Source organism: Anopheles maculipalpis, chromosome 3RL, assembly GCF_943734695.1.
Source record: "Anopheles maculipalpis chromosome 3RL, idAnoMacuDA_375_x, whole genome shotgun sequence".
Lineage (NCBI taxonomy): Eukaryota > Metazoa > Arthropoda > Insecta > Diptera > Culicidae > Anopheles > Anopheles maculipalpis.
In genome coordinates, this window is record NC_064872.1 from 19,269,781 (window position 1) to 19,295,022 (window position 25,242).

Sequence of the window (25,242 nt, forward strand, 5' to 3'; positions counted from 1 at the left end):
ATCCGCACTTTAACATTCCGTTTGTGCGGGTTTTGTGCCCAAGCCCGCGTTTCCCTTCTCTTGCTCCATCCATTGGGTTTTCTTCCATCGATTTCCAACCGGGCGGATTAAGTGTGACAATTGGAATAATGTACGTCGTCAATCAGCTCGGATACTCAACCGTGGAGAAGCCTTTTGCGGAGACAGTAGCTATTGGTGGAGTGAGGAGCGCCGGCAGTCAGGATATGGGTAGCAGTAAAATTGTTCGGAAAATGTTACGCGTATGTGTGTTCTAGCAAAACCGGTGCTCTTTCGGTGCTCAATTTCGTGGATGTCATTTTGATGGGCAGAACCCGTTGGGATGGGTGAGTGCGTTGTTTTGCTATCGGTAGAAAGCAAAAGTTTTTCTCCTTTCTTGGTGAGATCGTCGAGGGACGGAGGAGGGAAGTATGGCCGTGTCTGATGTATAAAGTGGTTATCAAGTGGTTGGAAAATCAAGGTAATTTTCAGTTAGTGTTACTTTGTTGGTTGGAGAGCTGCTTTAAGAATCAATCAGTAAAGAAGAACAAAACGTTGTATGAATGTATGAACGTTGTATGATTATTTTGGTATTAAGATGAAAATCGCATTAAATAAACATAAAATAAAGCATGATTTTAGAATCAATATAAAACCAAAATCTTTAAAGGATTGTGATACGTTTGAATACAATCATTGTTCAGTATACATTGCATACCTTGAGGCGTTTTTTATTTCTATTGACGAAGCGCAAATTTTACAATACACAACAATTAGCATTGCCTTTGTAGAGTATTTTGATGATTGACTTTAGGGCTTTACTGAAATATTTTTCCAGATTCCATACGCTTACACATATATGCTATGTTTTTAAATTATTCTTCAGACGTCCACCAAAATAGATCAAAATAATAGCCATGACTCAAAACGTGTCAGATGTTGCGAACAAAGTTTCGTCGGCTACTCGACGACAACCAATAAGCGAGCGAACACTATTGTTCACAACTCTGGTTCACAATTTACCACTTTATTTAAACGTTTAACGCTTGCGCAGATAGGTATTGAAACGTTTTTCTCTTTTTTTCGAAATAACTCCTATTTTTGAATTAAATAAAGTCATCTAATTAATCTTCAAAATAATTCTCCTGTATCATTTCCAAATTATTCTCCTGTAACGCCGTGACGTTACGTTTAAGTGTTTGTTCAACTGACATGTTTTTGTTTACTTTTCCGGCACGCGGTCCATCGGCACCGTTACTCTGTAACAGATGTGTACTGTTAATATCATAATGCAATAAGAAAAATACTGAAAGGTATACTTTTAGGCGCTTTATGCTGTAATGCGAAAGGACTAATTACTGTATTGTTCTTTTCTGCTACTAAATTAGTTAATCCACCATAATGTGAAAGTACAACATGCTTTAATCCAGTCGACTCGTAACAACTGGTTTGACTGATTAACATGGATGGCTAACAATCAACCAAACGTTCGTGTTGCAAGGCCAAATTAATAAAAGCAAAAAACATCTGTGTTGACACTGGTCCACAAATAAATGTTACCATGTTTACATGGCCACAGAAAAAATAAATCCCAAACCATCAAAACAAAAATTGCTCACGTTTGACCAACCGTTCGCGCACAAAACTCGCGAAAATCCCGAATTTGTTTACTTTGCCTCGGCTCGGTGGGTTTATTACTTAAAGCTAGCAAAACATACTCGAGCAGCTAGAACACGTAAGTCCGCGTCGTCCTACCGGGCGGTACTTTCTTTGGAATTTTGGTATGAATTAAACATTTCACGCTTTGCCGTATTTGCGTGTGGCCGTCGACCACGGTGCTTCTCGACCAGTTCACCCGGAAGGAGGAGTCTAATTTATTCACCGACAAGCAGACTTTTCACATTATGATTAATTGGGACACATTACGGTTTTATGCTAATGACTTCGTTAGGCTCCTCCGATCGGGTGGGCTCTTATCCCCTTCCCCTCCCCTGTTCACTGCGGTACTGCAGAAGTAGTGCGAGCTCTGCAGTGGCTACCCAGTCCATCGTGGACGCCGCAGTATCGTTCGTTCGTACCGCGCTTAATGGTATTGATAATGTTCAAGCCAAACTGCCACAGGAAACACTCGAACTATGGAATGGCGGAATGGCCTCACCAGGAACACTGGAAAACCTGGTGTCAGTAACTTCCTAGTGAGTAGATTACTGGGAAGAACTCGAACATGCACACACACACACACACTTCGTATACCCTACAAAACCAGGGATAAAGGATGCCAGTTAATGAAATCATAACGGGAATATGAAATGAGATTATTAATTTAAAACAATGCGGGATTAGAACATTAGTGGCAATGAGCGCGAAGCACACTGAAGAAGATTAAAAGATTGTTGGCGATTAAGCGTCGAGCTTTAGTGTCTTCCAGTCTTCCATATCTTTAGTAGGGGATCGGAAACTCCGAGGCATTCTCGCACGGCGGTACACGATATGAGAAAGCCGACCGGACGTGGATTAAAATGTGCTCAGCTGTAAGTGATAGGATTATGGAGGTGGCCCATTTACCCAGGCTGGCCGGATGCCGGATGCCGGGTGGATAAGACAATGTGTTTAATGGTTGTCCCGGGGATTTCGGTTGCGCTAACACATCCTGCCAGGGACATTATCACGATACACGGAATGGCTAATTGAGCGGGAACGATGCGTCCATCTTGCAGTGAAGAAGTTTGTTGTACTGTTTGGTGAATAAATGGTGCGAGGAGAAATAAAGCGAAAGGATAATGTCTGATGGAAATTGTGTGAAAATGCTTTCATATGAATAATAAACGGGCATAAGCTGTCAATTCAGGTTGCGTTAAATTTTGGTTCTGCATAAACAGGAAGCCATTGAGGAGTAAAATGGATTGTTGTAAAAGTCGCAAAACATTGGAGTGATTTAGTTTGCATTTCAAGTTTAGCTGGAAAAGGGCACTATTTTGTTGATTTATGATTTCTCTGTTGTGTGCCTTGTTAAGATGTTGCTGGACTTATTTTTGTGTTTAATTACGGAAATAAATACTGGTTTAAATAATAATGTCTATCAAAAGGTAGGGATTAGATCGTCTCTTTTATCATTCTCTTGATGTGATCAGTAATCTGACGAGTCCTTTCAATTACATATGAGCAGTGGTAGTTTGACCTATGGGCGGAGCTGGCTGTCGTGAGAATCCTTTTAGTCTTTCTCAAGACTCAGCTTTGCTCATTGCTATGGCCAGAGGATTGTTTTATTTAGTCCCTTCAAAAAGAGAAATATAAAAAAATAAGCTAAAAATTCGTCTTTTTCTTCATGGATTAACGATCTGCTGGTCATGCCCGTCATAGAATTGTTAGCTGGACTTACTAATACTACATCATCAGTTACACAATTTATTCAATTTAAAATCTTTTACAAATCTCATCTCAAGTCAAAGCAAGTAAATATACAACTTTAAACGAGTTTTATGTTAATTAGAAACTCGATCAACCAAACCCACTGTTGCTGCAAGACCAAGTGTTCAGGAACATTTTGCGTTAAATAAAACAGTACGACTGTTTTCCTCCCGTTAGCACTTTGCCCATGAATTGTCGCATTTGCTGATTATTTTATTCAATTAGCAAAACTTCATGGCAATTAGTAGATACAACTGCAACTGCTTAAGAGCGATGCCGAGTTACAACCATCAAGCTCGTTAGATTACTTACATCGCTGTGCTTTCGCTCATGCAAGCTTGTTCCCGGTGGGGAAAAAACGAGAAAACCCCCGGTACCGAAACGTATGGAAATATCAAGCACAAAATCGTACCCGCACAACAAAAGCATACTATCAAACTCCTAATTGTCCATCCCAAAGGCAGCATATAAACTACACGTACAACAACAGCAAAAAAATAGACAAACTAAAGCTTCAATCCTACTACTTTACTTTACCAAACGACTTCGAAACCACATCATCAAAGCTTCTGGCGAGGACGCGGTGACGCCGAGTGTATCACAGGGTTCCTGCAACGGTGCACCAGTTCATGCATGCACGGCTCACACAATGGGGCTGTTTCCATTTCAGAGCTCGTTAGCAGACAAACAAACTCCCCCCCCCCCCCCCCCCCCCCGCCCAAACACATCCGACTGCCGACTGTCAACTTGGAGCAAGAGCATGATCGTCACAGAAAAGTTCACCAAGTTCGCCTGGGAGCATGGGAGATAAATGAGCCAACTTCATTTGATCACGTTCGTGTTGCGTTTCTCGGTCGCCGTCGCCACCGGGTAGCGTCGTTTCTTGGACGAGCAAAACCGAGAAGAGTGTCACCAGCCCATAATTGTTGGGCGATGTTTGCTTTCGTTGTCCAGTGTCCTTCGTTCCATCACGAGAAGATGGATGCGATTTCTTCCTTCATTTTTTTTTTCGTTTTTTCTTCTTTGCCGAATGCACCGGCATGTCATAGTGGGGACCAAAAATGGTGTGCAGCTTTTTGCATGTCAAAATTTATTTGCCATCATTAGGCGAACCTCGGTACGAAGCGAACGGACGAAGCTTATGAGGTCAGGTTGGTTGAATGGAGTTCGATTTTCCAACATTCTCGGCACAAAGGGACGACCCCTACCCCCATTACCATCCAGAGGGTGGGTCCACTTAACCGAGTTGAGAAGCTTGCAAGCTGGATGATCCCAACTAATGGCGCTCGAAGCAAGTCGACCATCAACTTTATGACTTCTTCACAGTGCTTCTTCTAAAGAAGAGCGGCATGCTCCGAAATTGGAACCAACAGAATAGTAATAATGACAAAGTTCGGCTGGACTGAATCGATCATCCTCGTTCAATGGACCAATGGAAGACATGTTGGAAACACTTCATCCCACATCTTGAATCCTGGTTGAAAAATCATCCATCTTGCCAAGTTCTAGCACCGGACACAAATTATGCTGCAGTGCAGATTCGATTGGTGGACCGGATAGGACCAGAACTATGTGCCAGGCCGCTCATTGAAATTCTGCTTGCGGTTTTGCGGACACTACACACCTTGTGTACGTGTTTAGGTGTGCATCGGGGTGCAAGTACCTACTGCGGTGGACAACTTTATTTAGCTAATATATCAATTTCTATCGATTTAATCTAAATCGATTTTGAGCTCATCTTCCACCCTGGAGCGGATGGGATTCTTCTTGAAGAATGGTGATCCTGATGGTTCTGTTGAACTAGAAGATATAAATTGTCACAATCACCGGAGTAAGGGGCCACCCTCTGAAGGAAGGCTCTGAAGCCCAAATGATGATATTCCTCTTCCATTCTCTTTATGCGACACGGTAGACCATCGACCACTACTCCTGGATGGCCTAACAGCCTTAATAGAGAAGACACCTTAGTCGTCTGGATGCGATCAGAGCAAGAGCAAGGGAACGTTTCCCTCGAGGGTTAATGCGAGTGGCATGGCCACTCGAACTCGGCCTATGTGCCATTGGTGGTTTTTGTGGGCGCCAGGTCACCGCTCATGCTGAAACATCACCGTCATGCTGCCGGTACGGGCAGGAAATTACCGTCAAAACTTTGGCTAATGGATAATTAAACACAATCCAATTAAAACGAGGCTGGACCTGGTGAACCCGGTGTGCTGTTGCCTCGGGAGGTTGAAAGTTACGAACAATCCGAACAAGGTGACAGTTGGAAAATTGAAGAATGTGACGGTTTTGGCCAGCTTGAACTTCCGGCTAGCTTTCCGGTTTAATGAAGTCGTTCAGGAGGGGAGATGTATGAGCTGTGAAGCTGGCGCTCTTGAAGTACACTTGTGATTGTTCATTCATTTTGATTGTTTCAAAATTGAATTATTTTAAATAGAGCACAGCAAATAAAATTGCATAGATTAAGGGGAGACTATGCGAAAGAAAGTATTTAATGTGGTAACTTACAATTTGGTTCAAAAAATCTTTCGAAGAAAACACTGCGGTGGGATATTTACCTGTAACAGATAGAAATAAATGATAAATTTAGTTAAGAGATCAAATATTTCTAATTTTATTGAATTGATTACGAATATTTTAAGGAAAATCCGCTGCTCGGATTTCAAAATTCCCTCAATAAACTACAAAAACAAACAAATCTTCTGTTAAATATAAATTCCACCTCTGAAGTAGATTCTAAATCTTCTCGACCAATATGTTGCAACCTCTAGTGTCCTCAGTGCAGCTTTTATTATCTGATCGATTTCATTCAATACAACCAGCCCCACAAAGAGCGGGCGAAGATTGTTTTATGGGGTTGATAATTTCAATAACGACGCCAAGAAACCGTCCACCACCACAAAGAAGACTCGAGATGTGCAGATAGATGCTGCAGGTTAAAAGGTTCCCCATTGAAACGAGTTTTGTGACAAGAGTAATAAATAGAACTGATGCAACCGGACACCAGCTGGTGCTTCAAGATGGTGCCCATAAGCATCCTTCGAGTTGCCTGCCGCATTGCCAACTGACCGGCCCTTGGATGCGGTCCTTTCTCTGCCAATGGCACGCCTCTTCTTGGTACATTATGCAGGCGGTAAGTTGGCTTAGTTTTGTCATCTTGGCAGGGATGCTTCGGCAGCCGGACGTGGAAAGGGACAGCAATAATGAAAAAGTAAACTCGAAGCTTTCGATTCAACATTGACCAGTTTCTTGCATCTCAACAGCCAAGAACAAACATGATGCTGATGCAGCAGCATCATCTGCCAGCTGCGTACTAGTTTATCAACTACCGAAGAAGAATGCTTAACCAAGGAGCAAGGAGTGTCCTTTATTCTCTAGTTCGCCCCTTTGTGTGATAGCTAGCAAGCAGCAATGGAGACAAACTCCAGCTGCTTATCGATCGAGCCCTTTGTACCTTTTGCCAAACGGATTTGTACGACGTTTCAGTCCTATTCATGCACTGAACTGGGTGACACTATCAGTGAAAAGAAAAGGCAGAAATCTTGCTGCCTTGCTGGCTCAAAAGCAGACATTGCCTTGCTCATCATTTGGCGGAGTAAATATGGTGCAAATAGGACCGTAGAATTTAACCACAACTACACAAAGCAAACATTTGTTTGGACGATTGACTTTGCTGCATCGAAAATGGATCGCATCCCCGATGGCCGTGGAAATGTAAACAAGTAAAAATGATTTCGTGTAACAGCGTGCATAGGAAAATCTTTCAAGTACATATACACTTCGCGTTAAATATTGAACAACTCATTAATAATGAAACGGAAACGTTTCTTAAACAAAACACGCCCGATTTGCTCGAGTGCCGCTTTAATGATTGAAGTAATATCATTGTGCTGGCGGGGTTTTTCGAACCTCTGTCTTCCAAGACCAACGCTTTCGGAGCAGGGTGAATGTTGCACGAGCCTGCTATCCTGAAGCGAGGTCGTACCGCTATTCCCTGCAGGCTAACACGGTCGTGCACCGGAAATTATCAAACGCAATCCATACGTTCAACTGCAACTCCCTCGAGTGCATCGGTGAGTTTCGGATTAAAATCGAACGTTATCCTGCATCCTGCTCCACCAAGCGCTATCCACAATCGGAGGCGCGCCGTAAATCAAACGTGAATAATATCCACACCACAAATCATGCCCAACTGATACACGGATCCCTTTTGTTTTGGCTGGATTGGGTAAAAAAAAAACGAAAGCCAAACAATACAAAGACAGTGCTGGGTTCGAATGTTACTGAAACTGTTTTATCCTTTTCGAAGCGAGCGCCCTCAACGAAGGGCATAATGGTTCGTTGTGTGTGTGTGTGTGTGTGTGTGTGTGTGTGTGTGTGTGTGTTTTGATTTTTTTTTTGTTGTTGCTGTGTTTCAGTAGACAATCAGTTTTACACCCAAATTACACACGAAAACACGCTTCAAACGGAATAAACACAAAAGAAAAATTGATTCCAGTATTACTGGAATCAATTTTTCTTTTGTGTTTATTCCGTTTGAAGCGTGTTTTCGTGTGTAATTTGGGTGTAAAACTGATTGTCTACTGAAACACAGCAACAACAAAAAAAAAATCAAAACTTTTTTGTTCAGTGATTCACTGAACAAAAAAGGAACAGATGCAACCAACTGCAGCAAGCGCAATGCATTCACCATAACACAACGGCGAAAGAGAAAGGGTTTTTTTTATGGATAATGTGCTAAACTTGGTAGGTTTGTTTGGTTTTTCCCCTGGTTTACCAGTGAGTCGTAAAAAAGTGGTCCATTCTTATCGATATGGGCAAATTGTAAACACTGTTTACGAGCTTGGGTCATGGAGTTAAAAGAAAGCAATGTTTTAGGTAGATTTAAAATTATACAAGGAATAATTTCCTTTTATTATTTTAAATAATTATATCAATCTAGGAAATAAAATCCTCATTAAATAAATGAAAAAAAACAATGAACACTTCAAAAAAGTTATTTTTATTCTCTGAACAAATATGATTTGAAGAAAAGTTAAATTACAGCTTTTTTGTGAATTGACGACATTTAGGGGTCTATTTCTTCAATTGATGTTAAGCCTTGAGTAGTACTTGAGAATTCTGAGTCTTTCTGCATATAATCCATCTAAATCGATGCAAGTATAAATGAGATAATATTGTATTGCATCTTCAGTCAAGAGAGGCAGGGCGTCAATGTGGTATAAAATACCACATTGACACAAAGCTTTTATAAATACAGAAAAAATATTACAACTTCGAATTCATTCAACAGTATGCAATGTCTATTTCTGTTTTATTAAGCAAATAATTTGCTGTTCAAATTTTTTAAACAAAATAGTTTAAATCGTTAAAGGAGGAGTGCGGGTGGCATAACCTTAATCGGCGCCAGGAAACGGCAGGACCGTGGTCCATTTCTTATGCGAACCGTCCCTCCGTAGTGAGGACTGACTATTTGACTATCCAACTACGTGGTTTCGGCAAATCCTGGAAGCTTTTTGATGGCCGGCGTGCGATCGTTAAGCCATGAAGAAGAATATTTTAAGTCAGTTTATCAGGAAAATATATTATTTTACGTCCTCTTTTCTCCGTAATATTTCCCATAGTGGAATTTTCATAAATAAGGCACAAGAATGAAGAACAACAGTTTCCTATCAATGTTTTTTAGGTCTTAAATGCACAATGTAAACAACAAAAAACTTGAATGCTACAAACATCCCTTGTGGGATTTAATGCTATATTTTTTTTATTGCTAACGTTGCTTTTTGTGTTTCTTTTCCACTGTGCAAGCCTTTTTCTTCCGTGACCGACCGTTCCCCACACAGCGCTAGGATAATGGATAATGAAAAACGCAAACATATGCACCACAGGGTATGGCAGATATTCAATCTTTGCCTATGTGCCTTTTTTTTTTGCTTGGTGTCTGATACAAGCGCATTGTCCAATGTGTGAAACGTATCTCTTGTATGGTTTGTTTGATTTCTTGCCCAAAGTGTATACGGTTGGTGGTTTCATCAAGCCTATCGTTTCGCACCAAATTGATGGTGGAAGGATTGTTTTTTCTTCTTCTGCTGCTGCTGTTCTATTCTGATGCATTTATCATCAAAAGAAGTAACCAGATTCGGTGTTTGATATGTGCTATGTGGAAGATAAAAGGGAAATGAACGACATTTTACGAAGCGAACATAGCTCCGATCGGATGTCTTATCGATCGGCAAAGCGTCACAGAATGAGGGATTTAAAAAAAGGAATAAAAAAGGATGTGTAAATAGACGATTTTTTTTTGTTGCGAATAATTTTAAGACACACTCAACGCGAAATTGAGCTCTTCATATCTTTAATGTGTTGCGGTAAACCAAATTGAACCAAACGCTCTTGCTGTTGGGTTGTTCCGTGTTTTGATGTTTCATTTGTACGCATTCTCCCTTCAATGCGATGCAAAAATCTGGTAATGAGAAAACACTGAGGGCTGGCGGCAATAATGAAGAGGTTGGTTGAAGCTTAAAAAATGAGAAGATTAAAGGGATGTTTCTGAAGAGGTGCTTGAACAGTTTGTTACATTAATGGGGAAAGATCACTCATTTTAGCTGCATCGAATGAAGCGGCTTTGTAACAATGAAGCGTGCTGATGCATCCTTGTAGGAAGTAAAAAAATGGGAGACGAAAATAAAACATAGATAACTGCAATTCGTTATGCTTTGTAAAGTCTCCAAGTGACACGCGAGCTGGAGAAATATTGTTAACGTAAAGCGATTAAAGCTAAAAGACAAATAATAATGATCAGCAGTTAGCGCGACAATGAAGAGGCTGTAAGAGTGCAGTACGACAGGCAGCAATCAAAAAACAAAATCTCACTCTTACGCATTGACTCAGTAAATAACACGATATGAAATGTTGTACTTTGAAATTTGATCCTCTTTAATCTGCTATCTAATGGTAATAATTTAATAGCAACACCGATTAAACTTTTATTCCGCTATTTAATTAACCAACAAGCTGTATAGATCTTGTGTTTACTTTCTTTTTTTAGCACCATAATGATAAGGCTATCTCTCACCCTGATAAGCCTTATCTGCTCCCCTGATACGTCACCTAGTGTGTGGTAATAGTGACCGAAATTCCCGGTGTCTCAAACTGTTGTGAACACTTGAGGGTCTTCAGTTGATAAGTGGTTACGCTACGGGTTAGAACTACGCTACGTTAAAAATGTTGTGGCTAATCGCACTTGTGGTGGGGTACTTGGGTTATCTGCTACTCAGGTACCATCAACATCGCGAAAAGTTGCTGGCAATACGTGCTAAATTTGGAGGTCCCGAGTCCGATTACTTCATGGGGACATTTAAGATGTTTAAAAACAAAAGCATTCCAGGTAGAGTAAAGCCCGCAAAGACTCAGTAGAGGATTTCTTTAGCGAGCTTTTTTCATTCCTTGCAGATATCTTCGACATTGTGATAGGACTTCACAAACGCTACGGACAAGATGTGGCAATTATTGGTGCCTTCAATGACTTGGTGCTGGATCTTTCAAGCTCAAAGAATGTGGAGAAGATTCTGTTAGCAAAAACCACCAAGAAGTCATTCGTGTACGATTATCTGGAACCTTGGCTAGGAACGGGCCTGCTGATCTCGTTCGGTGAGAAATGGTTCCAGCGGCGAAAGATAATAACACCGGCGTTTCACTTCAAGATATTGGATCAGTTTATGGATGTGTTTAACGAGGAAGCGGATGTGTTGGTGTCAAAGCTAGAGAAGCACGTTGGTAAGGGAGAGTTTGACATTTACGACTATGTCACTCTGTACGCATTGGACAGTATTTGTGGTGAGTAATGTAGACTGAAATGCCAATCGCATGAGGTTTTATAACTCCAACTTGACTATTTGATTATAGCAACTTCAATGGGAGTTCGCATCCATGCACAGGATGATCCGAACAACGAGTACGCCCAAGCTGTGAAGCAGATGAGCGTCTTCTTTCTGCGTCGCGTTTTCAGCTTGTTGCGTCAGTTCCCCTCACTGTTCTTCCTGTACCCGTTCGCCCGGGAACAGGGACGTGTCATCAAGAAGCTGCATAACTTTACCAACAACGTTATCGAGAGCAGAAGATCACAGCTCGAGCAAGAACAACGCCTCGGAAAGGTAGAGTTTGACGTGAACGAGGATGATCTGTACTCGAAGCGTCGGAACACTTTCCTCGATCAGCTGCTGAAGGTGTCGATCGACGGCAAACCGCTCAGTACGGCTGACATTCGCGAGGAAGTGGATACGTTCATGTTTGAAGGACACGATACGACCACTTCTGGCATTTCGTTTACCATCCTCCATCTCGCCAAGCATCAGGATGTCCAGCAGAGACTGTACGAAGAAATAGACCGAATGTTGGGAGCTGATAAACGGAAAACTCCACTGTCGAATGCGATGCTGCAAGACTTCAAGTACCTCGATATGGTGATAAAGGAATCCCTAAGGCTTGTACCACCAGTACCAATTATCGGGCGGAAGCTATTGGAGGATATGGAGATCAGTGAGTATTTTTTTGCAAACAATTCGAGAAAAGCTTTCCGCTTCTTTGTGCCGCAAAACGTGGATCAATCTTCATTTGCTTTGTTTTTCTCACCATTAGACGGCACCGTCATCCCAGCGGGCACATCGATTTCAATCAAAATCTTCAACATCCACCGCAACCCGTCCGTGTTTCCCGATCCGGAGCGGTTCGATCCGGAACGCTTTTCGGAGGCGAACGAAATCAAGCGCGGCCCGTACGACTACATTCCGTTCAGTGCCGGCTCGAGGAACTGTATCGGACAGCGGTACGCACTATTGGAGATGAAGGTTACGATCGTGAAGCTGTTGGCGAGCTATCGGATCTTGCCGGGCGAATCGGTTGGACGTATCCGGTACAAGACGGATCTGGTGATACGGCCGACCGAAGGCATTCCGGTGAAGCTAGTGAAACGTGCGTGATTGACGTGTTGGAGTGATGGAGTACCGTGTGGGTTAGTGATTGTGTGGTTGAAATGTGCCTCGAAGTAAGGCTCCGTTTCTAACGAAACAAATGGTTTTTGGACAGTGGAAATGAAAAGTGATTAATCATATGAGCTTCTGATTTGTTCGATTTTGGTCTCAACACAAAACGAAATAACATAAAGAGTACAAAATAAAATTAATGTACAAAAGAGAAACGCACTTCTCACGCCTAACACTTTAATTGATTGTGAGATGAGAATTAAATTGCCTGAAAGTATGCAATTCGCAATACAAAATGCATCAAGCTTCACTAGTAATGAAAAAACTAATATTTTCAAAGCTCAAGGGCATAGTTTTTTAAACTTTCGATTTAATATTCAATAAAAATTTAAAAAAGAGCATAACAATAATCGATGAATTCGGAAAATGTTTACCTAACTTTTCGATAACATACGTTTTCAAATTAATCTGTGCATCCAACGTATGCTTCTGATGTTTACTTTCAAACTCAAATATTGTTTCTCTCTTACATTTTATCAAACTGTCAGGTTGTTTTTACACACTCTATACCCGATTGGTTTGGCTTTCTATCTGCAAATATTTCAACAACGTACCCAAAAAAAAAAAAGCAAAGATAAATAAGCTTTATTTGATTTATCTTGTTCGTAATCCATTACTCTTACGATAGGAACAGCCCATTGCCGTGATCGTGGGGTTATATACGTACGCTTCTTTTTTACACGTGAAATATGTTCTTCTCATCCCATCACACGTTTTGTCTGCTTCTCAACCTCCCCCTGTGAAAGATTGTATAGTAACGGGCAGGTTTTGTTGGCGACGGTGTGTAGTAGAATAGGTAAAATATTTCCTTCTAACAGACCAAAACAAACCAATCCTGTTTACTACCGTGCAGGCTCGGCAACGACTCATCGTGTGCACTGTCAAAATTCGTCACGCATCCTTCCATTCGTGTGGCATAAAATTTAACTCACATTACGTCGGCAAACTTATTACATCCAGCACATATTTATGACAAATATTCTCCTCACCTTGGTTTCCGACCAGTCTCCTTGCCGGATTAGTCATACGAGCGTTTGTTGGCCAATTGGTGCACACGTTATGCTATTTGGAAAGCTATTATTTACCGACTATCGAGACGAGGTAGCGAGAGAGAGAGAGAGAGAGAGAGAGAGAGAGAGAGAGAGAGAGAGAGAAAAAAAACACCATCGTTCCCGAATGTTTGAACCATCGAACAAGGATAAGCCAGGATCATGTGTTCGATGCTCCACAATAAAAACACCCCCCACTGGTCCCACCGGAAAGTGCGAACATCGACATTTCAGACATGATTATGAGGAGGCTAATATAAATAAATAGAGGAAAAATATCGTTCCCAGGGAAAAATGCTGTTCCCGAACGCTAGTTGCGTAAAGGTAGACCACCGCAGCGAAATGAAGACGCGTACAACGGGAAGTCCCCGGCTACGGCCAGAGGAGTCCCTTTTTTATGCCGGGGCTGCATAAATATTGTGAAGGAGTAATAATGTGCCCTTTATTGCCCATTGTTGCGTAACCACACTCGGCCTGCCGAGGAGGGTTTTCGGCTTCGTGACCGAGTAATAGGAGAGTCCAGGAGTTCGCACCCTTTGCTGGGATGTCACTAGGCCAGTGGGGGTTTGGTTTCTCTGGGCTTTTTCGGCTTCCTGCAATTTATGCTAACCGACGTGCTGGCGAGCTGGTCATTGTGAAGTACGTGCGAATTGATGTTGGATGTAGGTCGTTCCGATGGGCAGGGTGGTGGACTTCCTGATTGTTCATTTCGTTTTCTCTTTTGTGCGTGTTTCTGCGTGTGTGTGTGTGTGTGTGTGTGTGTGTGTGTGTGTGTGTGTGCAAGCCGGGACGGAAAACAGGATATCCTTAATTCCCCTTTGACTTGAAGCTTAACGCCCACCAATGGTGGTAATGATCGTACCAATGATGATTATGAGTCTGCACGGTCTGTCCCTTTTCTGGTGCTTTTGCTTCATTCGCCCGGCCTCAAAGGGAAACCGATCGATACTAACACTATCAGACGAGACTAACTACCACGCCGGGCTTGGTGGAACATCAGGAGGGAGATCAGGTAGAATTGAAATCTGCTTACCGCTGTTGCTAACTACTAACGAAGACAACCAACAGCGCAACGGAGTAGTTACGATAAGACACGAGGACTCCACCTCGAAGGGGGTAGCCATTTTCTTGCCACCCTTTGTGTTTGTGTGAGTTTGTGAGTCTGATTTTATTTACCCAAATGCCCAGCAGGACGTCCACCAGCGGTATTGATTGCGCGCAGCCTGTCGAGTGCAGCTCGGAAAGTCTTCAAGCCTTCAGGGTTTGAAACGTTAGCATCCTGCTGGGTACGTTTGGCTCCCGGTAAGAACAACTGTCCCACCGTGGTTCTATTTTTCCGGAATCTATTTTTAGGCCCCCGTGGTGGTACTGTTTCCTCAGAACAGAAAGTTTGCGTGCGTGTGACCTCAGTGGCGTGTGTTTGACTGTTTTTCTTTTTCGGGACTTCCTCGTTACGAGTTCTATGTTTCGGCACTCATAAATTCAATTGCTAACGACTTTTCAGCATACGAACGGACCATAACAATAACTTTAATTGAGTGACTATTTATCCGGCGTCGGAAAAGTGCTCAGGAATGTTTGGAGGCCCGTTTTTTTACGGAGAGGAGAAAAAAAGTCCTGAGAAGGGGGAACGGTACGAAACTACTTCAGCAGTTGCCGTTTTGTTGTAGTAAATGCTGCTCCGGACTGAGAGGGAGTGAAATTCCATCACATTCCTTTACGCGGAATCAGTCACCAAACTATGTGCAGCTTTTATTTGTACCAGGCGCAGGAAGTTCAACTTTAACCTCACTTGAAGGCCTAACGAAACTGGTGGGCTTGGATCTAGAAGTCTGGGTGATTAGGGTACGCAAAATGTGGGTCAAACGAACCCGGCCACATACTCGGTGTGGGTAAAAGGATACCAAAAACCGGAACAAAATATGGCTGCCGGAAAATGCTCCAGTCTAGACCAATTTATTTCACTACCAAATGAGTGTCTGGCATGTCCAGGACATTGGAATGGACGAGTTTTTGTTCTGCTTAGGTCTATTACATGTTGCTGCTCAGTTAGGAAGTGTTGAAAGTGTGTATCCTTGTTTCATTAAGCTCTACATGTGGAAATTGTTGTTTCGCGACGAAAAAAAGCGGGAAAAAGCATACAAATTACCTTAAATGAAAATGGTAACAACACAAAAACGTTGCAAAGCTCGTTGCGTTGGGCACCAGGCAAATAGAACCCCTCGCGGCTGTGAAAAAGCTTTTTAAAACTGTAATTGGAAATAAAACTCCACCAAACCTGTTCCCAGTTAACGATTTGCTGACCTAGGCAAAAAGGAAAACAGAAAAGGTACAGCCAAACGAATGCTTTACAACTGTCACCTGAGGCAAACCGTCACCGCGGCAAGACATCGGGAAGTCATTCCGGTTCGAAAGTGGGTCGTGCAGGCAACAACTGGAAGGTATTAACAAAATGTGGCAGATAGCAAATTGAAAATCACATAAATTATTTATGACATCCGTTTGTTTCGTTGGGTCGGTCACAATAAAAACGCCCGCCGGAGCACCGTAGCGTGGCAAAGATGGCGCAAAGGTGCAATGGGCATGGCGGCGAACTGCAAAAAAGCATAATGGCAGTTGCTGCCGGTGTCATGTTGGGTCGGATTCGTGTCGCTGTGTTTGACTGTGTGTGTTTTGGTCTGTAAATAAATAAGTAGACAGACGGACGGACGTACAGCGTACGGAACAAACTATGGTGGAAAGATGCTACAGTTATTTTCTTACGTGGCGTGGGGAGCGAAAAGAATTCTCCACCATACTGCCCGAGGATGTCACGTCAAGAGGTTTCTATGTTTGGATCATGTTGTGGAGGTTGTGGTGGAAAATGGAATAGCCGACAGCTCCAGTGAGAAGTCTTGAGAACCCCAAGAAGACATCCCAGGCTGTCCAGTTAGTAAGCAACTATATTGAGACTGTTGTGCACTATAGCGAGGAAACCGTCAAAAGTGGGTGGAATCGACTACTTAAAATTGTTAGAAGTCTTGTAAGATTTTCAACCGCAATAAGTAAAATTAGCAAAATGCATCACCCAGCTTGCTTTTTGTTTCACTTCATAATTTCAGGAGCTTCCATTTTTAATTTCATGCTCTTACTTCACACCTAGCTCAATAGTCGGTTCAGAGTAGTTTCATAATTTAACATAACACTGGCAGACTGTCCCATAGTGCAATGTCCTGAGCAGTTTTGGAAAGGATTTTTAGCCTTTTCCGTCACCTTTTCCCTCGAGAGTGTGGTGGCACACACATCGTTAGCCTCTCAATTCTTCCCAATAAAGCGCACCGAAATAAAAATGAAGCAGTTAAGAAAACCATTCCAATGTGTTTTTCCCCACTTTTGCTTCACCGCTCGGACAGGTTTTGTTCTTCAAAACTTTTCCAAACCTGTCGGTTAAGTTCGCAGGTTGGTTTGAGATGGTTACTTTCCTTCTGCTGGTGCTTTTATTTATCAAAACCACTCCATCGGCCACAGGAATAGTAAGGTTTCGTTTTGTGCCCAATAAAGACGTTCACAACGTCAAACATGACGCACCATGGGAAAGGCTTACAGCTGAAGTTGAGTAGGTTGTGAACTTACCGCTTTCTAAACGGACAACTTTTGAAAGCATGAAATTAGCTTCATAACTTAGTTGCAACAGTCGGCAATGGCAAGAATGTGCTACAGTGTATCACACCGTTGTGTGGAACCGTTGAACGAGAAATGGTAAGAAATCGTACAAATATTACTTATACGGCAACCCAAACGCTGAGCAAAGCGCACGGGACAAAGCTTGACAGTTGTGTGTCGACTTTGTGTTGCTTGGATGCTATGGATGGCAAATGGGGACAGTACAACAACCGGTAAATAAACTGGCAACATCCGCACAGTCGAGAGGACACCTGGCATCGAGTGCGAGAGGTCATACAGTCTCACCCTGATTACACATTTTTTTTTGTACTGCAGTTCACAGTCCGATCCTACTCTCTGCGAACCACGAAAGAATGACCGTCCACCGTGCGCTGGTAATTATCGCAACGGACCTTCCCTGAACCGCGAGGAAACGGATTACGGATGTAATTATTTTGAAGACTTCCTACCCGGTTCCTGCTTTTTTTCCTTTTGTTAGTTTCTCATTTTCCACCATTTTATCGCTAGTACCAGTACTAGTGCCGTGTATTAATGAAAATTACGTCTGCTTGAAGGTGATGAAAATTGTGTGCTTAAAATGGTATGTTTCACACATTGCTACTCACTGAGATGCTGGGTGGAAGCAATCGAGACTAAATTAGTGTCGTTTAAGGTGTAACTGGGGCAATCTGTTTGAACCCGTGTGAATGAGAGTTTCTTTTTTGAGACTTTTTTAAGGATGTTCAATTTAAAGGAGAGAGAATATTGCTTATGCTTAGAATGTTGTACAGAATGCTATTTTGCTACATTAAAGTAATTTCAATAAAATGTTACCTTACAACATACATTGCCTAAATATGTTTGACGACAGCGACGATTTGTGAATGCATTAGTTGAAAGTTAAACATTTCTGCATAAGAAAAAGTTTAATATTAGTTCAAGGACACTCTTTGTTCTCTAGAAACGTTAAGAAGTTTTTGTACATGAACAAGAGTGTTAACATAATTGCATTCCTGCTGGAGTTGATCTCCTGTCATCTTCTTATAATATTTTTTTCAATTGAATCCTTTTTGATTATAGGAGGTTTGCTTCACTTTACAGCCAAACTGTAGAAAGAAAAATGTATTGCATAACTTTTGGGCGTGAAGTCAAACATTTTCAAAAGCATTTTGAAACTAAATTCAAATAAATTTATAATTTTACTCAATAATGTTTCCGAAATTACCTTAAAGAAATCCATGTTTTAAACTCGTGTAAACATCTCAGTAAAGAGATCCATGTAAAGGGATTTTAAATCATTGGTTACCATACAGGATACATCCATTTTCAATAATAGCTCTCAATACATTTTATTGAACGAGAATAAGCTGCGGCGCACTATGCATATTCTGTTCAACATGCATGTTCGTTTAAGCCATTTAAATTGTAGCTCATGTTTACCCCCGCAAGCGCTGATAGATTTCAATTGCTTAAGGAATCAAACAACCTTCCTCCGCATCTTCCCCAAACACAAACGCAAACACGAAGATCGGTAGGTAAATTTATTTCTTCATCCATTTTCGAGTGCACGGACCTTAAAATCTGTGGTGTAAAATTTACTCTACGCTTCAGGAGAAAATCGACCATAGCTGTAAGAGCCATAGCGTGTGGGGTTTTAAATAATGGCACCTGAAGTGGCCACCCTGCAGCATAGTGTTTTCCAACACCTCCCTCAGAGCCAAGTAACCAAAGGTTCCAAGTTTAGCAATTTATGGAAAACGTATGTTTGCTCCTAATTTATTCTCCGGTACTTCGGTGTTTAAACTGCTGGAATATTTTATACGACTGACCTCGTTCGGCCACCCTTTGTGTGTGTGTGTGTGTTGGTGTGTTTGTAAATTTCCGTCCAGCAGCTTCAGTTTGAGCAAATATCCTGGCCGGCTCCTTCTCGGATTGCAATTCTTACAGAGTGAAGCGATGTGGATTGCTGCTTCCTCCTTCGATGCGTTCCATTGTGTACATTTGTGCGCCATTCGTTCGTTTCGTGAGTCCACGTGCAGAAATGCAGCAATATTCGCACTCACTCACACAGGCAGTATGTTTGACCGGAAGTCGTTAGTAGTAGCCTCAGCCGGAAAAGAGGACTGACCGTTTTACACGACTGAGAACGAACAACGTACCAGGCCCGGAAAGAAAAGCTGGCTAACGCGCGTGGCATGCCGCTCGGGAGCATAAAACAAAGCCGAGAGAATGGACGGCGGAAACAAATCATTAGTTCAGCCGGTGGACGTGGCAAAAGGATAAAGGAAATGTAGCTCACTTCTGGACGATTGCATATGCGAGCTGCTTCTAGCATCCTTCCAGTAGCAAAAGGATATTTCATGGCCGTATCTTGCGATGACGGTGTGTGAGGATCTTTTGTGAAACATGACACCGGAATGGAATTAATTTGGAATACATTTGTTTGGGCAATTAATTTTACATCTCGTACTGGGAGGAGATAAGCAAACTGAGCTACTAAATGAAACAGCAGAAGAATACGTTCTTCTGGTGGAATCAAGAAAGCTGAAAGCTTATTGTTTGTAAATGTTTCATAATCATCACTCTACGAACCTATTTGATTTGGTGATTAGACTCATAATTTCCTTCCTCAGCATTGATTGTATTTAATTTGAGGATCATTAGAGCTACGCCAAACAGTGGCTCAATAATCATAGTAAACAGATGGTCTTAAGCAAACAATTCCAAGCAAGGAATGGCCATCGTAACACTTATCGGCCCACTAAACCAAACTACATCAATAATCATCGCGCTAATGATTGTGTAGGAATAATCGTAAATCGGACTCCTTCCGGAAAACTCGCCCGACGCCGAGGTCCGTTTACATATTTTTGCGTTCGACACTTCCCCTCGGGCTTTAAGGGTGAAAGCTCGTTTCCAGGGACGTATTATGATAATTATGGTAGGACGTCATAGATGAAAGAAAGTGGCAACAACAACAAAAAACAAAGAGGGCTTTATTCGACCACAACGCCCATTCCCGCTTGTTTACAGTATAATTTCACAATAATTTAATATTTATTTCAATTATAGTTAATCACGCATTCAATCCCAATTCCGTACCATGTCCGTGACCCATCGGATCCATTGTTCCGATTCTCCCTGGTCGCTTAACTATATTGTTCCGCAAGTGGGATTGACGGCCGAGGGCTTGCTGACCGGGAAATGGTCAACCTGCCAGTACCAATTACGGTACCAAAGTACCAAAGCCAGCTCGGGGGGTAGAACAGATGCGGTGCCGAAAATCGGATCGGAAATTAAAAAATCTGTCCCCGAAAACAGCCATCGAACAGACGGCCACTCAATGATCCTCTTAAACAACGAGCAAAAAAAAAAGCCGAAATGGCCGAGTGCTGAAGTTGACGGAAATAAAATGAACCACATCGACACCTTGATCCTTCATCAAACCAAGGGAGCCGGTCTGGGATCAATTTATGCGGGACAGCTTTAGTTTTTATTTTATTTTTTATTCCTGCAACGACTGCAGCTTCACCGACCTCTCCCTATTTTGCGGGATGAATTTCAACAACAACAAACACATCAATACAAAAAAAGGTTGATTTTTTTGTTTCGCATTCTCTTCTTTATCATTGATAAATCGGTACCGCTCGAAATGGCGTTTCGCATCCATTCCAGGATTAAGCATTCATCAGGACCGGAGGACTTTAAGTACCGGGACGCCGCCAAGAGTTGTGGAAGGGTATAAAAAATCCACAACTAGACCAGTACGTACAACGGTGCGAATCGGTGGGATGCTGTACTTGTATCGGTCGGTAAATTTTAATCCTACCTCTCTCTCTCTCTCTTCCTTCCTCTATCGAGCTATCTCGACCTCTCTTTAGTAATTCTGCTGAAATGTTTATGGTGAAACGCGACCGGGCTTATTGATTACCCGTTGAGCCAATCAATATGGTAAGCTAAAAAATCAAACCGAACGGCAGTTGAGATGCTTGGCTTCTGTTTGTTTGTCCCAGCGAAAGGAGAAAATGGTTGTTTGAAAATGTTACAGGGTTAGCTAGGCTGATAGCAAACAGAACGGTGAAAAGTTGGAGATACATAATATTCCACGGCTTGCAACAAACAAACAAAACATTTTAGTCATTTGATAAAACACAATACATCAAAAATTGAATTGTTAAACTACGGTGGACTGTGCGTACTGCTGGTAGGAACCGATTTAAGTCAATGACTGTTTTGTACCTCGAATCGAAACTTTTTTTTAGAATTGTTTTTTAACCTGGTTAACCCTACCATATAGTTTGCGGAAGCTTTCCGATCACGTCCGGAATGGAATCGCCCAATCAAACGAATGTTATTATATTGTTTGTTTTCTTTCCTTCTCGTCTTCCTCTTAAAAAAGAAAACAAGGAAAAAGGGATCACCTTCTTTTAAGCATTAAATTTCAACCGACTCAGTGTTAAAGGTTTGAAGACCAAAAACGAGCTTCAGAAATCTGTGCTCCAGGATCTGGGTCATTGATTTTTCGTTTCACTGTTTCACAACCCGAAAACATCTTCCAAAAGAAGGTAGTCGGGAAAACAGGAACCCTTATTTCTGTCCTGCTAATGTATGGACTTTTCCAGCCTATATTCTAGCTTTCGTTTCGTGCTTCCTCTTGTTAAAGCTTTACCCACGTGCCACGTACCAATGTGCCTGCGGGCAACCGACAAACTTTCTTCACAGGCGCTGATTGTGTGGGAAAAGTTTTACATCCCTCCACCATCCGAGCTCGTCCTCATGGGACGTTAAATGAAGGTGAAAAACTAACCCACCCAAAAGGACACACTCGTGGCTCACGTCGATCGATCGATGGCGAGAGGAGCGTGTGGCCCAGTGTTCTGGTGCGATAGGCTCACACCAGACAAAAAGCAAGAAGGAATTTGTCAAATTAATAACACGATTAGATCGGGTGCAGGACATCCGGGACGACCAACCGACCGGTGTAATGTCCCATTCGTCTAACGGTGGCGCTTTAAAGGGCACACCTTCGGTCGGTTCGGATGGTCCGAGATGGGTTTTCCGATTAGGAAGTTACCATACGCTACTGTTACTGATGCGGACGCTTCTTGGGCTAGGATCGGACACAACTGTGTAACGAAGGAGCTTTATTGGGGTTAAGATTAATGTTTGGTAATAAAAGATAAAGAAGGTGATTAGCTGCTTGTGAATAAAATATTGTACCACACAAACATGAGATATCAGCTAGCGAAGTTTAAGTCCTTGCACACATAGGGAAGCCATCAATTTGTAAACTTATTTCGCGCGAGCGGAAACATACACAGTCTGTATCGCATTTCCTGCATCGAAAGTCTTGTCTCACGTCTCAACACGATCATGCGACAAGTGGCCGTCTCGAGTATCTAAATGGATCTTATGGAGCCTTACTCTCGCAAATCGATCCATACAGCCCCCATTTTTATCCTCGCCATCTCGCCAGCTCGCAGCGAGGGTATATCGAGTGGCCAATACATTGTATACGGTCCGGAAATTGAATGCTGCTACCACAGCATTGGCGGGAAAATGACTACTCGGTATGTTGAGGGAGCCATTTTCTTCTCGGAAAGAATGGTGCAGGCGCGTGTATGTGTGTCTGGGCTGGTCAGCACAACAATTGCTACTGAAACGGTTCGGTAATGGAGCAATTGATACGGAAGGTGATGGGAACGGTCTGTGTTGGTAGGACCTTTTATTTGCGTTTGTCTGCGGTTGGTTATGTTCGATAGGAAATGGGATGTGCTTTGTGGATTTGTCTACGGCTCCATACTGTGGCAAAGCAATTGTATAGAGGAAATTGAACATTTTCTTGTTGTTTTTTTCTTCAGTTTGGTCAGGGTTTTGGGATATTTATGTGACAGACGGATAAGAAGAATTGTGTTTGTTTCTCTGCTATATTTCAACCAATATGGAAGATGTTTGATAATGTCTATTTCAAATCGATTAGTATACCTTCCTGTGGAACAATAAGTTATAGATAAATAGTTTAGAAGTGCAGATAGTAATTCAATCCCTAGGCATTCATAATTACTCTTTATTCTTATCGATTATATACAATTTCCATCATTCTCTCTTGCTCCTAGCTTGTTAAGGAAGAATAAAACACCAGCGATTGGGAAAATCGTCCGGTTGTAAATCCCATTCGCTTATCGAAACGAATCACGTCTCTCGGTCGTTTTTGAACGCCAAAGCTGTAGAGCTCCAAAGCGTCTCGCGAATTCAGCCGACCTGTTCGTTCTGAAGCAGCTAGAAACGTACCGAACCACGCTAGCAGCGATGGGGCTACCAGTTTCGAGAATCATTGTAAACTGCTTTCGTAAGTCAAACTGAAAACTTCTACACCCCATACAACGATCGATGGAGAAGGTGAACCGAAATATATTTAGCTCTTGAGTGGCTTCGAAGGAAATGCAAGAGCTGACGTGACTTACGGAACTGCTTGTTTTGGTTGGAAGAAGACGTTCGAAATGGAGTGGCAGTGTTGCAACGTTTTAGCAGACTATTTCGCTGCTTTCACTACTGCAGGCACGATTTGTCGCAATGGAATTTACCGTTTTTATTTGGTGTGCATTACAATGGCAAGAAATGTTTTTAGTAAACTACGAACTGCGAGGTGGTTGATTTAAGTATATGGTAGGATGCCTTTTATGTGGGCTCTTCATGGTTATTTGGAGCTAGGGTTAAAGTAAAGCTGGGATAAAATTTTCATCACAGTTTCTCGATACCTAAAGTGAGGATGACTTCAACTTCTTTTTCTTCTTCTTTGGCTCTGCAATCTCTAGGAATCTTGGCCTGTGAGGTGAGAAAACTCACCCAGATTGCATGATGAAAATGCTTGACAAGTCTTTGTATTAACGAAACCTTTTTTCTAATTTCGAAAGAAACGGCCTGGCCGTATTGCTTTACGAAACCCTTAAGTAGAAAACTTCCTTAGGAGTTAGAAAAAAAAAAACAATTCCAATAGGCTCTTGAACGATTTGATGGCATTGAGAAATATTTGGAATTAAAAATGTATAGATTTCCAATAAATCATGTTCAGGATAAACAATTTTTTACTACCAATTCTGAAATAAACAATTATTCACTACAAATAACGTATCAAACAGCGAATTCATTCCATTAATGCATTGGCTCCGATTGCTTGTACCGATGCAATTTTTCATCTCTTCGAGAATAACTTCATCCCACAACTCGCACATGCAGAAGAATCTCAGGAAACACGATAAACACTCCGGAAAATGAATGTTGTTGTTTCAGCGCTGCAGTTCGGGAATCAACAATTTTCCATCCATTTAAAATAACATATTGCAATTGTACATTGCGTAGCGATAGCCGCACCTCGCCGCTTACCTTTCCAAGTCCAATATTTTCTCGGTTCGCCATCCGGCGGGCCAAACCGGCCGGCATCGGGGGCGGTGCGCGCTGGATCGCTCCACAGAAACCACCGTTCGCACTCATTTCCGTGGTGCCGTTTTTCGTGACCGGTGCAATTTCGCTACCGCCGGAAGCCAATCGTTGTGCAGCTCTGAAAAGAATTAAAAAAATGGATATTAATACGAGGAGGAATAACAAAAAAAAAAAAAACAAGACTGAAAACTGTTCTGATATCGAGACAAAAGGCATACAGTACGAGAATTAAAACACAATGGCAGATCTGCAAAAAAAAAAAAAAATGCGTTACGTTTTTGTTTTGGTGGAACGATGACGCACCTTAATGTGAAAATGAAAAATAATGTTTTTTAATCAAACGTTAATTTTTCCACATTTGTGGACCATTTTTTAAACCAAGAAATAACCGGCTTTCCGGTTGGTGACTGTTTCGGCAAAAAGACACAATTTGCGGGCATCAAAATCAATTAAAATATTTTACATTCAGGCTCCATTGTGCGTGCACCAACGGTTCGGTTGGTGTGATGACAGGCGTGGTGTTTGTTTTTCGTTCTGTTTTCCTTTTAACAGCTGATTTATGGAGCAATTATAGTATTGGTCTAGGGTACCTTGGTGTGGTACAGGAAGCAAGTAATTTGGGCTTGCGAAAGATGACTTGAAATGTTTCAACTGTAACGTCATTT

The 25,242-nt window shown here is 42.0% G+C and overlaps 3 protein-coding genes across 3 annotated transcripts in view; 2 read left to right on the forward strand and 1 right to left on the reverse strand.

Moving 5' to 3' along the window:
• LOC126565319 (GILT-like protein 1) overlaps positions 1–25,242 on the forward strand; it is a 390,535-nt gene that overhangs the window by 202,970 nt on the left and 162,323 nt on the right. The window lies entirely within an intron of this gene.
• LOC126560455 (kinesin-like protein CG14535) overlaps positions 1–25,242 on the reverse strand; it is a 108,384-nt gene that overhangs the window by 32,365 nt on the left and 50,777 nt on the right. The window contains exon 5 of the mRNA XM_050216414.1: positions 24,521–24,695. Within this exon, the coding sequence (XP_050072371.1) occupies positions 24,521–24,695 (175 nt within the window). The remainder of the gene's footprint in view (positions 1–24,520; positions 24,696–25,242) is intronic.
• On the forward strand, positions 10,630–12,434 carry LOC126564542 (cytochrome P450 4c3-like). The gene is made up of 4 exons (XM_050221619.1): positions 10,630–10,792; positions 10,858–11,241; positions 11,311–11,943; positions 12,043–12,434. Exons 1-4 carry the CDS (start codon positions 10,630–10,632, stop codon positions 12,381–12,383), a joined length of 1,521 nt encoding a protein of 506 aa, XP_050077576.1. The 3' UTR covers positions 12,384–12,434.